We start from the raw sequence: 18,137 nt of genomic DNA on the forward strand, positions 1-18,137 counted from the left end.
TCTTTGTAATGATACAAGTTTTTCCTATGTTTAAGAAGACATTGAACGTCTCAATGATGTGTTCTTTTGCATTTGTTAAGCCAGGTGTAAGCCAATCAGAGACGGGGTGATAACTATTGACCAATCGGATTACTAAGGGGGGGGGGGGGGGGTCAAGAAAGAGGAAGGAGAGAGTGATGAAGGAGATGTTAATTATATTGATATAACGCTTTTTATCTGGAGACTCAAATCACTTTACATAGTCAAACCCATTATGAACATCTTTAAGCTACATTTATAGATAGATAGATAAGTCTTTATTGTCATTGCACAATTACAACGAAACTTTGTTTTCAGCACAAACCCGTTCAACATTAGACAAACAAACAGTGTACAGGGTTACAGAACAGGAACGCGGATGGGTCGCCATAAGGCGCCCCGTAAAAGATGGGAAAAAAGGTAAAACGCTGGGGAAAAAGATGAGTAAAAAAATACAATCTAGACTGGGCTCCTAAGGGGGCCTAGTCTGGAGTGGGAAAAAACCTCCATGCAATGCACACATAAACATATTACATTTAATCACGACAAACTCGCAACAGAGGACCGGGGAGTTGGGGCTCCAGAAGGCGACCGCTGCTATTAAGCGCTGCCATCCGACCATCACCCTGAGGGGAAACAAGCGGTGGTGAAGGTGTGGGGAGGGGGAGGGGGGTGTGTGCCCAATTGTCTTGGGTGTGATGATGTAATGTTTTTTATAGACTGATGCCGATCTGCAAAAGTTCGACTCCAGGTGTCGTTGAGGAGGGAGGGAGGTCAAAAGCGTCCATCATTTAGGTGTCTTCGGGGGTGTTTTTCAGAACAGCCTGGTCCTGTTTCCACAGCGTCAAGGCTATTCGAGGGAGTCAAATCGTAGATTAGGATGTTTGTTTTCCGCGAGCAGACAAAACAATAACTTATCTGTTCTATTCGTCCATGCTGGGTGCTCTCAAATTCAATTACATTTTCCTTTTAAGCAAGCTTCTTCATGATGTGATCCATCTTGCGATTCAGTTCAGAAATCGCCACAGTCTGTGTTCCCACAGCCTGTGTTCCCACAGCCCTGCCCAAACCATCAATTGCGACAAACAGCCTTTGGGCTCCTTGAGTGACTGCCATCGTCTTACGAATTTGACGATACACCAGAGCAATGCCCAGCCCAATCAGCAGGTGCCCCGCGATCTCGGTTCCAAATAGGTAGATGTCTTCCACGTCCTCAATGGAAAGGACTGAGAGGCACATGATTTTCCATTTATCCCAGGAATCTCTCATGTACCCCGCAGCAATGGTTCCATCAGGCCAGCCAGGCTCCCCCGAACCTCTTTTCCTCGTCGATGTCATGTCTTTTGATCATGTTTTGTTTGGCTATGTTCTGTTTGGTTTTTGGACTCTTTTTGGTTTCTGTTTACGCTCCATTGTTTCAGTTACCATGCCGACCCATTAGTTTTCACCTGTCATGGGTTTGGACTCACGCACCTGTTGTCAATCACGTCACTATTATTTAAGCCATAGTTGCCAGGTAGTCGACCTGGCGTCATCACTCCGTTTGTCATCACTCTCACTCTGCTCATGCCATAGTTCATGCTGTCATAGTTCATGCTGCTCTTTTCTTGCCACGTGAGTTTCTGTTTATTCGTGTCACAGTAAGTGTTTTTGTTTCGTGCCAATAGTCTGCCTAAGTGCTAGTTTTTGTTTCCTTAGTCAAGTTGTGTCTCCGCCTTGTGCGCGCATTTTGTTTGTACCTTTTGAGTAATAATTAAATCATGTATATACCTTCACGCCATGTCCAATCCAGTTCCTTTGCATTCCGGGAAAACAATCCACGCCGTAAACTACACCTAAGTCCAAGTCCTGACAGTATGACACCAGCAGCTAAACGTTTTCCCGCAAGGAAGTTGGACGAAGGAACTTGGGAGGTGCTGCGCGCCATGGAAGCGGAAACGCTTTGCTATTCCCCCATGGAGTGCAGGGATCTGATGTGGGGACCTGATGGCGAACTGGTGCCGATCAGCTCCGTGTGTCCCGGGAACGTTGGCGCGTCGCCCCAGTCCCGTAAGCGCCGCCCAAGACGAAGGACGTCAGGGAAGGCTTCCGCAAGCGGACAGGACGCGTCGTTCCCGCAAGCTCCTCCCCCTCCGGGCGGAAACAGGCTGCAGCCTGCCCGGCTTTGCCCCTGATGACGTCACATCGCCGCTTGACAATGACGTCACGGACCAGGAATTTTTTTTTCTTCCCTGAACTCTTTTTTTTTGGCAGCCGCCTCCAACTAAAGACTCTAAATCCATGATTGAACTTTATCAGGACATGTTTTTAGAAATTAGAGTTTGTCAATCCAGGTCATCCCAATTTCATGCTCAACCCCCCAAGACTCAAGCCCCGCCCACGTCACAAAATCCTTCTTTTTTTCCACCCACACAAGCACAGGTGGGGAAGAATACAATCCTTTTTGGACAATTCAAAGGGGAGGATTCAGCCCCCCTCCTGACCTCCCTCCACCCACCCCTAAAAACGGTTCCAGACCGCGGGGAGCCCGTCTGGTATCCGCTCCTTGAGGGGGGGGGGGAGCTGTACTGGTGGGGTGGCTCAGCTGCGCCCAGCCAGGCAGCAACCTCCAGCCCGGCCACCACCACCACTGGTTTTTCGTCATGCCAAGCCGCATCCTCCACCACCACCAGTTTTTTGGCGTACCAAGCCACAACCCCCAGCTAGGCCACCAGCACCAAAGCCAAGGCTAGCACCAGCTCCAAGGCTAGCACCACGTCAAGCTCCACCACGTCAAGCTCCACCATGCCAAGTTCCACAGCAGGCTCCAGTACCTGCACCATGCCAAGCGCCACCACGCCAAGCTCCACTGCAGGTTCCAGTACCTGCACCACGACAGGTCCCAGTACCTGCACCACGACGGGTCCCAGTACCTGCACCACGACGGGTCCTAGTACCTGCACCACGACGGGTCCCAGTACCTGCACCACGGCGGGTTCCAGTACCTGCACCACGGCGGGTTCCAGTACTTGCACCACGGCGGGTTCCAGTACCTGCACCACGACGGGTTCTAGTACCTGCACCACGACAGGTTCCAGTACCTGCACCACGACAGGTCCCAGTACCTGCACCACGACAGGTTCCGGTACCTGCTCCCAGGCAAGTGCCAATAGCGGCCCCTCGCCAAGTGCCAGTAGCAGACCCAAGCCAAGACCCAAGCCAAGACCCAAGCTGCCAAGACCCAAGCAGCCAAGACTCAAGCCGCCAAGACCCAAGCCAAGACCCAAGCCAGACCCAAGCAGCCAAGACCCAAGCCGCCAAGACCCAAGCCGCCAAGACCCAAGCAGCCAAGACCCAAGCAGTCAAGACCCAAGCAGCCAAGACCCAAGCCGCCAAGACCCCACGCCTGCTACGACAACGGCGCGCCCACCTCCTCGTCGGCCACGAATGTGGCCGTTCCCGGGTCGTCCGCTACGCCAAGTGCGCCGACCTCCTCGTCGGCCACGTATGTGGCCGTTCCCGGGTCGCCCACCTCGTCAGGTGCAGCAGCGTTCTACGCGTCGCCGGCACCTGATTCTTCCTCGGTGGATTTGGGGACACTTGGTCTGGCGACCCACCGCCAAGTCCCCCTCCCGCCCTCCCATGACATCTGGGATCTGTCCTTAAGGGGGGTCTATTTAAAGGCTAGATTATACAAATGAGTTTTAAGATGGGACTTAAATGCTTCTACTGAGGTAGCATCTCTAACTGTTACCGGGAGGGCATTCCAGAGTACTGGAGCCCGAATAGAAAACGCTCTATAGCCCGCAGACTTTTTTTTGGCTCTGGGAATTACTAATAAGCCAGAGTTCTTTGAACGCAGATTTCTTGTCGGGACATATGGTACAATACAATCGGCGAGATAGGCTGGAGCTAAACCGTGTAGTATTTTATACGTAAGTAGTAAAACCTTAAAGTCGCATCTTAAGTGCACAGGAAGCCAGTGCAGGTGAGCCAGTATAGGCGTAATATGATCAAACTTTCTTGTTTTTGTCAAAAGCCTTGCAGCCGCATTTTGTACCAACTGTAATCTTTTAATGCTAGACATAGGGAGACCCGAAAATAATACGTTACAGTAATCGAGACGAGACGTAACGAACGCATGAATAATGATCTCAGCGTCGCTAGTGGACAAGATGGAACGAATTTTAGCGATATTACGGAGATGAAAGAAGGCCGTTTTAGTAACACTCTTAATGTGTGACTCAAACGAGAGTTGGGTCGAAGATAATACCCAGATTCTTTACCGAGTCGCCTTGTGTAATTGTTTGGTTGTCAAATGTTAAGGTGGTATTATTAAATAGATGTTGGTGTCTAGCAGGACCGATAATCAGCATTTCCGTTTTCTTAGCGTTGAGTTGCAAAAAGTTAGCGGACATCCATTGTTTAATTTCATTAAGACACGCCTCCAGCTGACTATAATCCGGCGTGTTGGTCAGCTTTAGGGGCATGTAGAGTTGAGTGTCATCAGCATAACAGTGAAAGCTAACACCGTACTTGCGTATGATGTCACCCAGCGGCAGCATGTAAATACTAAAGAGTGCAGGGCCAAGAACCGAACCCTGGGGAACTCCGCACGTTACCTTGACATAGTCCGAGGTCACATTGTTATGGGAGACGCACTGCATCCTGTCAGTAAGATAAGAGTTAAACCAAGACAAGGCTAAGTCTGACATACCAATACGTGTTTTGATACGCTCTAATAAAATATTATGATCGACGGTATCGAAAGCGGCGCTAAGATCGAGAAGCAGCAACATAGATGACGCATCAGAATCCATCGTTAGCAATAGATCATTAGTCATTTTTGCGAGGGCTGTCTCCGTAGAGTGATTTGCCCTGAAACCGGATTGAAAAGGTTCACAGAGATTGTTAGTCACTAAGTGTTCATTTAGCTGCTGTGCAACCATTTTTTCGAGAATTTTGGAAATAAACGGAAGGTGGGAGACCGGTCGGTAGTTTACCATGAGGTCAGGATCGAGGTTAGGTCTTTTGAGCAGAGGATGAATAACCGCTTTTTTGAATGCTAGGGGAACAGTTGTCAGGTAGTCGACCTGGCGTCATCACTCCGTTTGTCATCACTCTGCTCATGCCATAGTTCATGCTGTCATAGTTCATGCTGCTCTTTTCTTGCCACGTGAGTTTTTGTTTATTCGTGTCACAGTAAGTGTTTTTGTTTTGTGCCCATAGTCTGCCTAAGTGCTAGTTTTTGTTTCCTTAGTCAATTTGTGTCTCCGCCTTGTGCACGCCTTTTGTTTGTACCTTTTAAGTAATAATTAAATCATGTATATACCTTCACGCCATGTCCAATCCAGTTCCTTTGCATTCCGGGAAAACAATCCACGCCGTAAACTACACCTAAGTCCAAGTCTTGACAGTCGAAAAGATTTTGTCAATTGCGTCGAGAGTCCAGCTGATCATTTCCATGTCTGATGTTTAGATTTGAGGACAGCGCAAAAAAGTTCAGACAAGACAAAAACAAAGAGAGCAAGCTTGGAGAAGAGGGAGCGGAAAAAAATGCGACCGCCCTCACCAGAGGCAAGACAGAAACCAGTGTGGGTGGCACTGGGAGCAGGTGGTAAAGTGTCTTGCCCAAGGACACAGCCGCAGTGACTAGGAAGGTGGAAGTTGGAATTGAACGTGGTTCAGAGTTATGTTGGCAACACGTGAATAAAAATGTGTTTTGAGAGCAACTGTGCGTTCTTTTAAATGTCCAAATTATTGACCCGCTGAGCACGGTCCTTGACGCAGACATCAGTGATCCTCTTTCGCCGCGGCTATTAATGACTATTTTGGCGGACATGTTCTTGGAGTTTTTGCAGAACGACCCGGCCTCATGGTTGCATCATATTGAAGAGCAGTTCCATCATGGAGGTATAGCCGACAACGACACCAAGTATTACCTCTTTGACAAATACAACGCTCTCAAACTATCTCTGCCTAGAAGGTACGGTTTACCTCCTTTTCTGGCTGGTCCGCCTGTGTTGCATATATATGGGACTGACATAAGCTTTAGGGAAGCGCTGAGATGTCACCTGTTTCTGACCACATCCCGCTGCCTTCTCCCATGTTGATAAAGCGACCATGGAAGACACCCACGTGATAGCCACGGCCGACCTGCAAAGTTTCCCGCTTCATCTTCCACCTACGAAATGGCTTGCAGTGCATAGCATGGCCGAGGACCTGCTGTGGACAAAGATGGTGGAGGTGGTCCCGCCTGATTCGGCACAACACTTTCCTCTTCTGGAGAAGCTGCCCAAGCATGTCTTGCAGACAGCCACTGCTGCCATCCCTCCCACTCTCGAGAGTGACTATGCCGTAGGGTAACAGCGACTCAGTGTTAATAGTAATAGAGATTGCCCCTCATTCTGCTTTGCCTGGAGCGCATCTCCTTCGCTGATGACTTCCCTGTGATGCCGCCGATAACGATGGTTCTTCCCGTGAGGCCGACGCCTGTTCTTCTCTTCGCTTTGGTCCAAGTGGGCCCCCCCCCCCCCCCCCCCAGCTGCATAAATGCCTGTTCAGTGTTTCTCCTCTTCCTCCATCCAGCATTCCTCCACCCCTGCGAATGAAGCAGCCATCTCTCACTCCTCCCCTTGGCTGCCCGGACCAGCCTGGACACGGCCATCTGGCGTTTATAATTGTCCTCCCGACACGCCGCCTGCTGGAAGAAGTGATTGGCACAAACATGTCATCCTCCTCTAGTCTGGGTCTGGGATTTTTCTCTGGTCTGGTATTGCACAGTTTCAGCGACCTCCTAACCCTTCTATGTTGAATGTTCGGGTAGGGGGAGCGTTGTGGCGGACACTATGATCTCACTATGATCTCAGATCCAGTAGATCTCAGGTGGGGGCGTGGGTTTGGTGCAATCTTCCTAGTGCACATTTGTTGCACCAGAGACGACATCCTATTCAGAGTTGTGTTGGCAAAGCAAGAATGAAGACCTATTTTAAGAGCAATAGTGCTTTCTTTGAAATTGCCACATTATAGTTGTTTAAGGATTTGTGTCTTTTCCATGTTTTCCATTCTGCGCTGGTCCTCCTCTTCCTCATTCGATTCACGGCAGTCTTCCTCATCCGCTGTTTTGGTGCCGGACCCGCACTTGGCTGCAAAAGTGACTGGTATAAGCTTGTCCGCTGTGGAGACACTCGCTCTGTGCTCATCCACCACCTCATTGGCTAAACCTTGGACATCCTCCTCCTCCCCAGGTCCTCAACTCGCCACCACCACTTGATTCTTGCCTGAATGAGGTGACGCATGGCAAGGATCTGTGGGCCGTCCCTTTGGTTTTTCATGGCGGGGGGCACAGTTCAGCAGTTCTCCTCCTGCCATTTCTCCCTTGTTCGTGAACTGTTTAAAATGTCTAGAATCCGTTTTTCTATCAGTGGCGTGCAGTCACTAGAGGCAGGGGAGGCGGGGTCTCACCTGCCATCATGGAAAGAAAAAAAATGTAAAAAGAAAAAAAATTATAATTAAATTGTTATATGTATCCAGTGATTATACTAAAGTTATTTTCCATTTAACTTCACCAGTTTTAGATTATTTTTATTTTTATTTTCACATTTGCCGTTCAAATACTGAGAAGAGACGGTGCGGTGATCAGCAGCCAGTTGAGGCACGTCACTGATTTGTGCCTCAACATGGAATGTGCACAATGACTCGGCTAACTGCTGAGCTGCTGTGCAGTGAGACTGTATTGCTATATAAATTATATTATACATTTCCATAGTTTAGTTAGCTGAGGTATATAATGTACAGTGTATTTTGTCAACAACTGTATGTGTGTAACGTATTTTTTCAGCTGAGCATTCATAAAACTGCTGCCAAAGACGTACTGTCTGAGGCTCGCAGTAATCCGGCCTCCTGGTGGTAGAGGGCGGTAGTGATCCCAGAGATCATTCCTTGCCATCCATCCATCTTCAACCGCTTATCCGGAATCGGGTCGCGGGGACAGCAGCTCCAGCAAAGACCCCCAGACTTCCCTCTCCAGAGCAACATTTGCGACTTCCTCCTGGGGAATCCCGAAGCGTTCCCAGGCCAGAGAGGAGATGTAATCCCCCCATCTGGTCCTTGGCCTGCCGCGGGGCCTCCTCCCAGTGGGACGTGCAGAAGAAAAAAAAAAAAGTTAGCAATAATAAGTGCAGCGTTTTTTTATTTCCTCTCGCCTGAACTTTTATTAAAAACAGGGAGGATTACATATGTAAAATGAAACAGTTTTCTAAACTGGACTTTCAATCGAAGCAGGAGGTAATAATTAGAGGTAGACCAACGCCGGAGCTGAAAGGTTTGCTTTTGACTTCGGGACAGAAGACTCGTTCTTTTCAAACGGCGTGGTACACACGCAAAGGCTGGATGTCCAGCAAGAAAGGTAAGACCATAATAATGTTTTTTTATTAAATGTGCTTTTTTGTGTGCTAGTTTGTATGTGTAAAGAATGCTGGTATGAGCTTTTAAACATAACCCGTTAACTGCTGCCAATCACATGGTGAATAAGATACTATTTAGGGTTCATATGTTTGTAAATCTGACTGTGATGATGCAGTGCCTCACCAGACATTAACCTCACCGCACGCCACTGTTTTCTATATATATTATCCGGATATCAAATGGCTGTTTTGGACTAACTGCTTTCCTATATTTTCCCTTTATCTTCTAAACTGTTGTTTCCTGTGCAATGCTCTTGTTTTGTGATACCCACTTCCTTGTCCTGCAGTGACCTTGCCTCTGCTTCGGGACTCTATACCTGGTTGTCAATGAGGAGGTTGGCCTGTCCCTGGTTGCCAATCAAGAGGGTTATTTCCTGGCGACGTCAGTTTATTTATTGTAACTTGTTTGTGTTGTGTAGTATCTGTAAATTATAGCATGTACATTTTCTATTAGTTTGGGCCTGATTTAAATATAACCCAGGTCCCAAAACTCTGTAAGGGGTTATTCCATCAAAAAGCACATGAGCAACACCTGATAGGAGCAACAATCTATAGAATCAGTGATGAGGTACATTGGTACAAACAACTGGACTTTGTCCAGACTTGCCGGTCCCAAGACTAGCACAACACAGGGGAAGTGTCTTCATGTAAAAGGTACTGAAGGAGAAGTTTTCTTGGTAGAAGAAGAGAGAATAATATTAGGCCCATAGTCTTCTCCTGGAAGCTGTAGTTCCAGTCCTTGGCTTGTTTAGCCAAATAAAGCTTTATTCAACAAATTCCTCACCGGCGTCATCTTTGATCCATTCACAACACCAAGTCGTCCTCATGACAAGACCAGCAATGTACAACAATTGCATTCCTGCTGAGAATTTTTTTTCCACGATTCTGCATATGCTTTGTATGAACCGCTAAAGTGTGTTTTTCTTCACCTGTGGTAGGCTGCCTCATCCGTCTTGGTGCTACCTGCTTTTTTCTGCATCAATTCAGAACATAATCAAATAGTAATCAAACTGAAAATCTATCTTACAAATATTAAACAAAGTAAAAGAAGAGAACACCAAAACCCAAACCTACTCGTACAAGAGGACTACAAATGCAAGTACAATATTGTTTCCATCCATTTTCTACCGCTTGTCCCTATCTAAATCACAAATATCTATACCATACTGCATACAGAAGATATAGTCTAAGTACCAAATCATCAAGAAGCGGTTGAACAATAATTGAGTATCCCGAAAACAAGTATCCAAACCCCATTGGAGAAAGTATTACCATTACAGGAGAATTAAAAAAAGAAAGAATAGATGAAAGAATATTAGCCAAAATGGTAGAAACAAAAAAGTACAAAACCATAGATCAACAGAAGAACCACATCATTAATATGGGGGTCAAAAGAGATTGTCAAATTCTAAAGAGCAATAGCTAAACTTCCAATGTTCTAAAACTGGGGAGTTTGAGAAACATCACAATGAAAAAAAAAAAAAAAAGATAAAATCAATCAAAGACATAACACAAAAAAAGGAAAGAAAACGACTGTAGTGCTATCAAAGACAAAAAGGGAAACGTATTATTTGATGAAGCGCAGACAGCAACCAGATGGGTTGAATATGTAAGTGATCAATATGATGGCAAAAACAGCAGAAATACCCCTGATAGTCAACAGATGGACATAATATTATAAAAGAGGGTGTAGTAAAATGCTATAAAGACAATAAAGAAATGAAAAGCTAACAGTCTAGATGATATACCAAGAGAATCACAGAAAGCTGTAAATGAACGTCATACAGAAATATTAATGAGGTTGTGCAGCACAATTTGGGTTGGAATCCGCGCAGCATGGTGGTACAGGGGTTAGTGCATGTGTCTCACAATACGAAGGTCCTGAGTAGTCCTGAGTTCAATCCCGGGCTCAGGATTTTTCTGTGTGGAGTTACACTTATTTATCCAGGGTAAGACAATTAGGAACATATTTTCATTTGCAATGCTGATGTTACAAAGAGGAAGCATTTACATATTAGAGATGTTGAGGCACAGGGGTTAGTGTGTGTGCCTCACAATTAGAAGGTCCTGGGTTCAATCAGGATCTTTCTGTGTGGAGTTTGCATGTTCTCCCCGTGACTGCGTGGGTTCCCTCCGGGTACTCCGGCTTCCTCCCACCTCCAAAGACATGCACCTGGGGATAGGTTGATTGGCAACACTGAATTGGCCCTAGTGTGTGAATGTGAGTGTGAATGTTGTCTGTCTGTCTGTGTTGGCCCTGTGATGAGGTGGCGACTTGTCCAGGGTGTACTCCGCCTTCTGCCCATGTGCAGCTGAGATTGGCTCCAGCACCCCCCGCAACCCCGAAAGGGACAAGCAGTAGAAAATGGATGGATGGATGGATGGGTTGTAATCCAATCCATTTTTGTTCCCTTGCCAAAAAAAAACCGAAGCGCAAAAATACGTAGATTTCCGAACTATCAGCCAAATGAGTAAAAATAGACAAAATGACTCCTTAAAGCAGTGCTTCTCAAGTAAAAGAAAACATTTACGACCCTCCCCCCACTCTTCTTTGTATATATATTATAATTTGTCTATCAAATTGTTATACCTATGCTTTGGCATAACGTTGTTTTAACATTAAAGGACACAATACACCTGTCTTCCCTCGTCTCCCACTGCGGTTACAGTGAAGCCAAGTGCTAAATACGTTTCATCGTATTCTGGTACTGCAAAACAACACCATGTTCCCCGAGGTCACATGCAACACCCAATCGCATCGTGACCTCCTAGGGGAGGCCCACTCCACTATTTGCGAAGGACTGCCTTATAGTAATACAACAAAGAATAGCAAAAATAATCAATGAAGAAATAAACCAACCAGAGTGATTTCAGACAAGGCATGGGTACTCGGGAAGGGATCCTCAATTTAAGGATCATTTGTGAGAGAATGTTGGAGAACAATCACAAAGTGTATATACAGGTGAACATAAAGAAATCGTACAAAGGTCTGTTTATGCCAGCAATTTGATTTACAAGGTAAAACTAACATATGACATAGGCTCATAACATGCAACATAAGATATTTCGAGACTTCTTCGGATATAAGTTTGATGATTACAGCTTCAGCTCATAAAAACCTCAAATTGAACATTTCTGAACATTTTGGGTTTTCATGATCATCAACATTATAATAAGTAAAACCTTGACATGTTTGACATTTTTATGTTAACAGTTTATATCACATATTAGTTTCACATTTGAAATTGAATTGCTTAAATGAATGGACTTTTACACAATATTCTATTTTTTTAATTTTATTTCTCTCATGTATGTCAAGCATGCCAAAATGATGGAATCCTCAGAAATTCACATATACAAAGATCAAATCGTTACAAAGATGTATTGGGAACAAACATTAGTCATAAAAACCGATTGGGGCAGGACAGAAACATTTCACATTAAAAAAGGAGAAAGTCAATCAATCAATCAAAGTTTATTTATATAGCCCTTAATCACAAGTGTCTCAAAGGACTGCACAAGCCACAACTACATCCTCGATTCAGATCCCACATCAGGGCAAGAAAAAACTCAACCCTAATAGTGTGAAAGTCCAGTCCACAGTGGGGCCAGCAGGGGATCATCTTGAATGGAGACAAGTCAGCAGCACAGAGACGTCCCCAACTGATACACAGATGAGTGGTCCACCTCGGGTCCCGACTTTGAACAGCTAGCGCTACATCTGTGGTCACCTGATAACCTCTCTACGCAGGAGAGGGGGGCAGAGCAGAAAAGCGACGGCAGATCAACTGGTCTAAAAAGGGGTCTATTTAAAGGCTAGAGTATGCATGTGAGTTTTAAGATGGGACTTAAATGCTTCTACTGAGGTAGCATCTCTAACTGTTACTGGTAGGGAATTCCAGAATACTGGAGCCCGAATAGAAAGCGCTATAAAGCCCGCAGACTTTTTTTGGACTCTGGGAATCACTAATAAGCCGGAGTTCTTAAAACACAGATTTCTGGCCGTGACATATGGTACAATACAATCAGCAAGATAAAATGGAGCTAACTGTTTAGTATTTTATACTTAAGTAGTCAAATCTTAAAGTCACATCTTAAGTGCACAGGAAGCCAGAGCAGGTGAGCCAGTATAGGCATAATATGATCAAACTTTCTTGTTCTTGTCAAAAGTCTAGCAGCCGCATTTTGTACCAACTGTAATCTTTTAATGGTAATACTATTAATAATAATACGTTACAGTAATCGAGACGAGACGTAACGAACGCATACATGATCAATATGGGACACATTTTTGTGATATTACGGAGATGAAAGAAGGCTGTTTTAGTAACACTCTTAATGTGTGTCTCAAATGAGAGAGTTGGGTCGAAAATAATACCCAGATTCTTATCGAGTTGCTGTGTGTAATTGCTTTGTTGTCAAATGTTACGGTGGTATTATTAAATAGGTACTGGTGTCTAGCAGGACCGATGATCAGCATTTCTGTTTTCTTAGCGTTAAGTTGCAAAAAGTTAATGGACATCCATTGTTTGATTTCATTCAGACACGCCTCCAGGTGACTACAATCTGGCGTGTTGGTCAGCTTTAAGGGCATGTAGAGTTGGGTGTCATCAGCATAACAGTGAAAGCTAACACCGTATTTGCGTACAATGTCACCTAGTGGCAGCTGTAGATGTTGAAGCTGAAGAGTGCAGGGCCAAGAACCGAACCCTGTGGAACTCCGCACATTACCTTAACATATCACATTGTTATGGGAAACGCACTGCATCCTGTCCGAAAAATATGAATTTAACCAGGAAAAGGCTAAGTCTGACACACCAATACGTGTTTTGATACGTCCTAATAAAATGTTATGATCGACGGTATCGAAAGCAGCGCTAAGATTAAGTACATAGCAGCAACATGGATGACGCATCAGCATCCATAGTTAGCAATAGATCATGAGTCATTTTTGTGAGGGCTGTCTCCATAGAATGATTTGCTCTGAAACCGGATTGAAAAGGTTCACAGAGATTGTTAGACGCAAAGTGTTCATTTAGCTGCTGTGCAACAATTTTTTCGAGGATTTTCGTGATAAAGGGAAGTTGGGACACCGGCCGGTAGTTTACCATGAGGTCAGGATCGAGGTTAGGTCTTTTGAGCAGAGGATGAATAACCGATTTTATGAATGCTAGGGGAACAGTGCCAGAGGAAAGTGATAAGTTAATAATATTTAGCATTGATGGTCCTAATATTACAAACAGCTCCTTGATAAGTTTCCCAGGAAGTGGGTCAAGTAAACATGTTGTTGGTTTTGTCCCATTTACACGTCGCGGGAGGTCCTCTAATGAGAAAGAGGAAGATTATTTTGAAGGGCAATATCTGTCGTACATACATTTGTATTTGTTGTAGCTGGGACGTGTTGTCTTTAATCTCCTTTCTAATGAGTTACATTTTTTTATTAAAGAAATTCATGAAGTCATCAGCCGAGTGGGTGGAGCTACTGGGAGAAGTCCCTTGTTGGGTTAGCGATGCTACTGTACTGAAGAAATATTTAGAATCGTTTTTCTTGAGGCGGATGAGATTGGAGTTGTAATTAGTTTTAGCTAAGGTAAGCATGTGTTTATAAGTTATTAAACTATCAATCCATGCTTGATGGAAAACCAAGTTTCGTCGCACGCAATTTGCGTTCCAGCTTTCTACATGATAGTTAAGAGCTCTAGTTGCTTCTGTAAACCAGATACAAGGTTGTGTATTGTCACCAAGTCAGTTTAATTTATACACCGAAAAATTACTGTATTTCAGAGAAGTCAAGGGCATGGCAGGTTTATCCATAGGAAATCTACAATATGCTGATGATACATCCTTGCTAGCACTGAACACAAATAACCTACAACAACCAACTGTAGTGAATGATAAAAGCCACCCATATGGAATAGAAATAAATGTGAAATAAACCAAAGCAATGATAGTGAGCAAAAAACAACCAGTTCCTCATATAATCCTTACAATAAATGGCAGATTTATGGAACAAAAATCAAATATGGTATATCTTGGTCGTATACAGTTTAAAAATGAAATTAAAAGAAGAATTTAAATTGAACAAACTACTATAAACACAATCAAAACACAGACTAAAATATGTTGGCCGTATAATCAGGAAAGATGGTGTTCACTATTCAAAGACAGAAGGCAGAACAACATGGACGACTAACATCCGTTTTAAACAAACATGTATGTTGACTTGATGTGTTGTTTTCTAAATTTACACCATAAGTGAGAAAAGTTGTTTGTAATGCTACATATAAATATATCCTCAGAAATCCTTCAGGAAGTATAAATAGTAACTAACATTGCTTACATCTGCTGAAAGGTTTTAATCTGTGTGAATTGGAATATCTTTAAGGTTAATAAAAAAATATTCAGAAACATCCCACGGACCAGATTGAAAACATTAGAGGGCTGCACATGCCCACGGGCCATAGTTTGGACACCCATGCCTTACAGTATGCTTGGGACTAGGTAAATATTTCTTACATTTTTTGGTCATAACTTTGGTTTTGTTGGAATAATTTTTTTCCCAGGAGGGTTTATTCATGTTCAATTTCAATATCCGTTCATATACCAACGATACACTGGGAAATAGTTGTATAATTTTAGCCCAGTTAAGTAACACCAGGACAAAAAGGTCTTGAGATAGTTGTGTATAAAAAATGTTGGAATTGGATTTATATATTGTTTTCTACCTTTTTCGCTCAAATTCTTAATCAACTTCAGTCCTAAATAGAAATTGAAAATATGTGACGTTTTTGTATTTAACTCTTTGAATGTCAATTTGTTTTTTTTGTTTTTTTTAAATGCATAAAATGTGTTATCATCATTACAGTAAATGTTTAAGTAATGGACCGATGAAGTAAGGATCAGGCCTGAAAATACATAAGAGTAGTAATACAACTAATGTTGATGCATTGTTGCTGTTTCTAATTTCAGGGTTTCATAATACAGAGAAAAGTTACAATTTGTTTATTTACTGTTTCGAGTTAGATTGACACTTTGGGGATTTTTTTCATACACTTGCATTGTTTCTTGCATTGAACAAAAAGAACACAATCTACCCAGTCAAATTCAAACATACTTGGCCAATTGAGCTGATTTTGATTCTTACTCCCTGTGGACTTTTGTGTCCTTGCGACACCTTAACTACTATTGAGTGATGTATGCCCCATTGGGTTTAGGGCTGATTTTGAGCCAGCAGACACCAAAATTAATCAATATATTGCCTATATGAGGAATTATTGCAAGATTGTGACGCTGTAACACATTTCTTTCATCTGTATCATTCCAGCGCACTATCACAGTTCGTGCCGGCATCTTCCAGAGCGCACCTTCATACTGCTAAAAAAGTAGGTTATGTTGTAGATGGAAATGCAGGAGGTATTTTATGTGCTACAGATTATAGTTTTTGCTGCATGTTCCAAAACAAAACACCAAATTATGGAGCCTAATAACATGGATGTGCAGTAAATGAGTGTCTCCATACAAAATCCCCATTTAAATAGGGCATTTTGCACCACTTTAGGTCTTGTTATCAATCGACGTTAGTAGATAACACGCAACACGCCCACGAAAAGTACATGCCATTTTTTTGTACACAGTATTTAGTATTTATTATTTGGAATTGTACAGGCCCTTTATCTTAATTCTAATTCCACATATTAACGGCAAATGTAAGAGATTAACATGAGCAGAAAATTATGACTTGTCTCAGGGTTGTGCCTAAGTAATTCAAACCATTTTAATATAGCAGATAGTTATTTGCAATAATAATTGTATATAATTATGGTTATTAATTGTATGTAGCAGCCTAATTTGAGGTGATTCTCCATCCAAAGAACAATAGCTGGCACCCTCTGGTGGTACAACGTACACAATGACTGCATGGAGACTTTTGACATTTATTAATTACAATACAATATATTTTAACTTTCAGAGTGGCTGTAATACTGCCTTGCATGATATAAATATTTTAGTTGTTTTTTCTGCATTGTAGACATGACGACATGGTTAAATAGGCTTCGGAATATGTGCTGTGTTTGCTGCTTAAGTGCTCTGTAATAGGTCACTTTGGAAAGTAAACCTTCAGGACCGCAAAGGTAAATCCATGCTGGTTCTACATTCTTGGACAGTCTCATTGCAGGACATTCTCCATCCCATCTTTAGTCGTCATCTTTAGACGCATTTTGGTCCTCGGTATGTTCCTTATCAAAGCAGTCCTTAAAGAAGGCGACCAGCGAGTTCAGCATGTAGCGTTGACTCTTGATAGACGCAAAGACGTGTCCTTCATCCGGAAAAATCTGAGTGGTGACAGATGGACAAACCGTTTAAACACTTTATTAAGTATAACATTTTAGGACTCTGGCTTTTAGAGGCAAAGTCCACAACTGGATCTTTAACAACAATGATTTTATTTTCAAGGCCATCACTTACGGTTCTCATGTCCAAAACCTATCCCGGCACAGGAAGAATATACACATTTTTGCTTAAAAACTAACGATAAAGTTGAAGCTATAAACACTGAAGCACCGCTCTGCAAGAGGTGCTTCGCTGTTGCTCTTGTTAGCCGTTAGCTAGCTAGCGGCTAACGTCCATCTGCAGTCGGTAGTCTTCTAGCTACTTCTAAATCACTAAGCCTCGCCACCATAGCAACAAATAAACTACGTTTCTCACAACTATCATCCCTGCAAGACAAGGAATAGCTAAATGTGTTTCAACACACACTGTAGGAGAATACAATAGCTAACCGCTAACAGCAAGCTAGCGCTCCTCAATGTAAACAAATTGGTGGATCTACACACACACACAGACATCGACTGTAATGATACCAAGTACAAGAGCTGTACATAGTCAATACTACAATGATTACGTTGATATTTTTTATTATCACACAATCTTTTTTCTTTTTTGTTGTTTATAAACCTAAGAAACACATCCCTGGACACAGGAGAACTTTAATCATGACCAATGTATGACCCTGTAACTACTTGGTATTGGATTAATACCAACATTTTTAGTATCGCCCAAATTTTGTGTAAAGTATCAAACAACCGGTGATTATTACATTTTAGAGTAATACATTTTAAAGTAAGTGTAGATGGAACATGTTAAGAAAGAATGTAAGCAGATATTAATAGTAAATGAACAAGAAGATTAATAATTTATTTTCTACCGCATGTCTCTCATAATTTTGACAAAATAATACAACCAGAAATGACACAATATGTTACTGCGTAAGTCAGCAGACAAATTAGGAGCCTTTGTTGGCTTACTTAATACTAAAAGAGAAGTTGTCTCGTATGTTTACTAGCTTATTTAAGGACACAATTATTCACTGATTTCAGGAAACATATGTTTATTGTATCATAAGCTTGTCTGTTAAAATAAAGCCAATAATGAAATGTTTTTGTGGTTATTTTGAAAAGTATCAAAAAGTATTAAAGTATCAACATTTATTTAGGTACCGGTACCAAAATATTGGGCTGTTATTATTATGTCTTAAATATCAGTTTATACATACCTATTAAAGGCCTACTGAAACCCACTACTACCGACCACGCAGTCTGATAGTTTATATATCAATGATGAAATATTAACATTGCAACACATGCCAATACGGCCGGGTTAACTTATAAAGTGCAA

At 42.9% G+C, this 18,137-nt stretch overlaps 1 protein-coding gene across 7 annotated transcripts in view; it reads right to left on the reverse strand.

Moving 5' to 3' along the window:
* Nucleotides 1-11,772: 11,772 nt before the first annotated feature.
* The window catches only part of LOC133663370 (inactive dipeptidyl peptidase 10-like), a 168,348-nt gene continuing 161,983 nt past the window's right edge, over nucleotides 11,773-18,137 (reverse strand). For 3 of the 7 annotated variants that reach the window (XM_062067792.1, XM_062067790.1, XM_062067791.1), the window contains exon 27: nucleotides 11,773-16,795. In XM_062067792.1, coding sequence (XP_061923776.1) covers nucleotides 16,658-16,795 — 138 coding nt within the window. In that variant the 3' untranslated portion in view covers nucleotides 11,773-16,657. The remainder of the gene's footprint in view (nucleotides 16,796-18,137) is intronic. The other 4 variants (XM_062067793.1, XR_009828291.1, XR_009828292.1 and 1 more) reach the window with 4 other exon arrangements.

This window comes from Entelurus aequoreus, linkage group LG13 (genome assembly GCF_033978785.1).
Source record: "Entelurus aequoreus isolate RoL-2023_Sb linkage group LG13, RoL_Eaeq_v1.1, whole genome shotgun sequence".
Lineage (NCBI taxonomy): Eukaryota > Metazoa > Chordata > Actinopteri > Syngnathiformes > Syngnathidae > Entelurus > Entelurus aequoreus.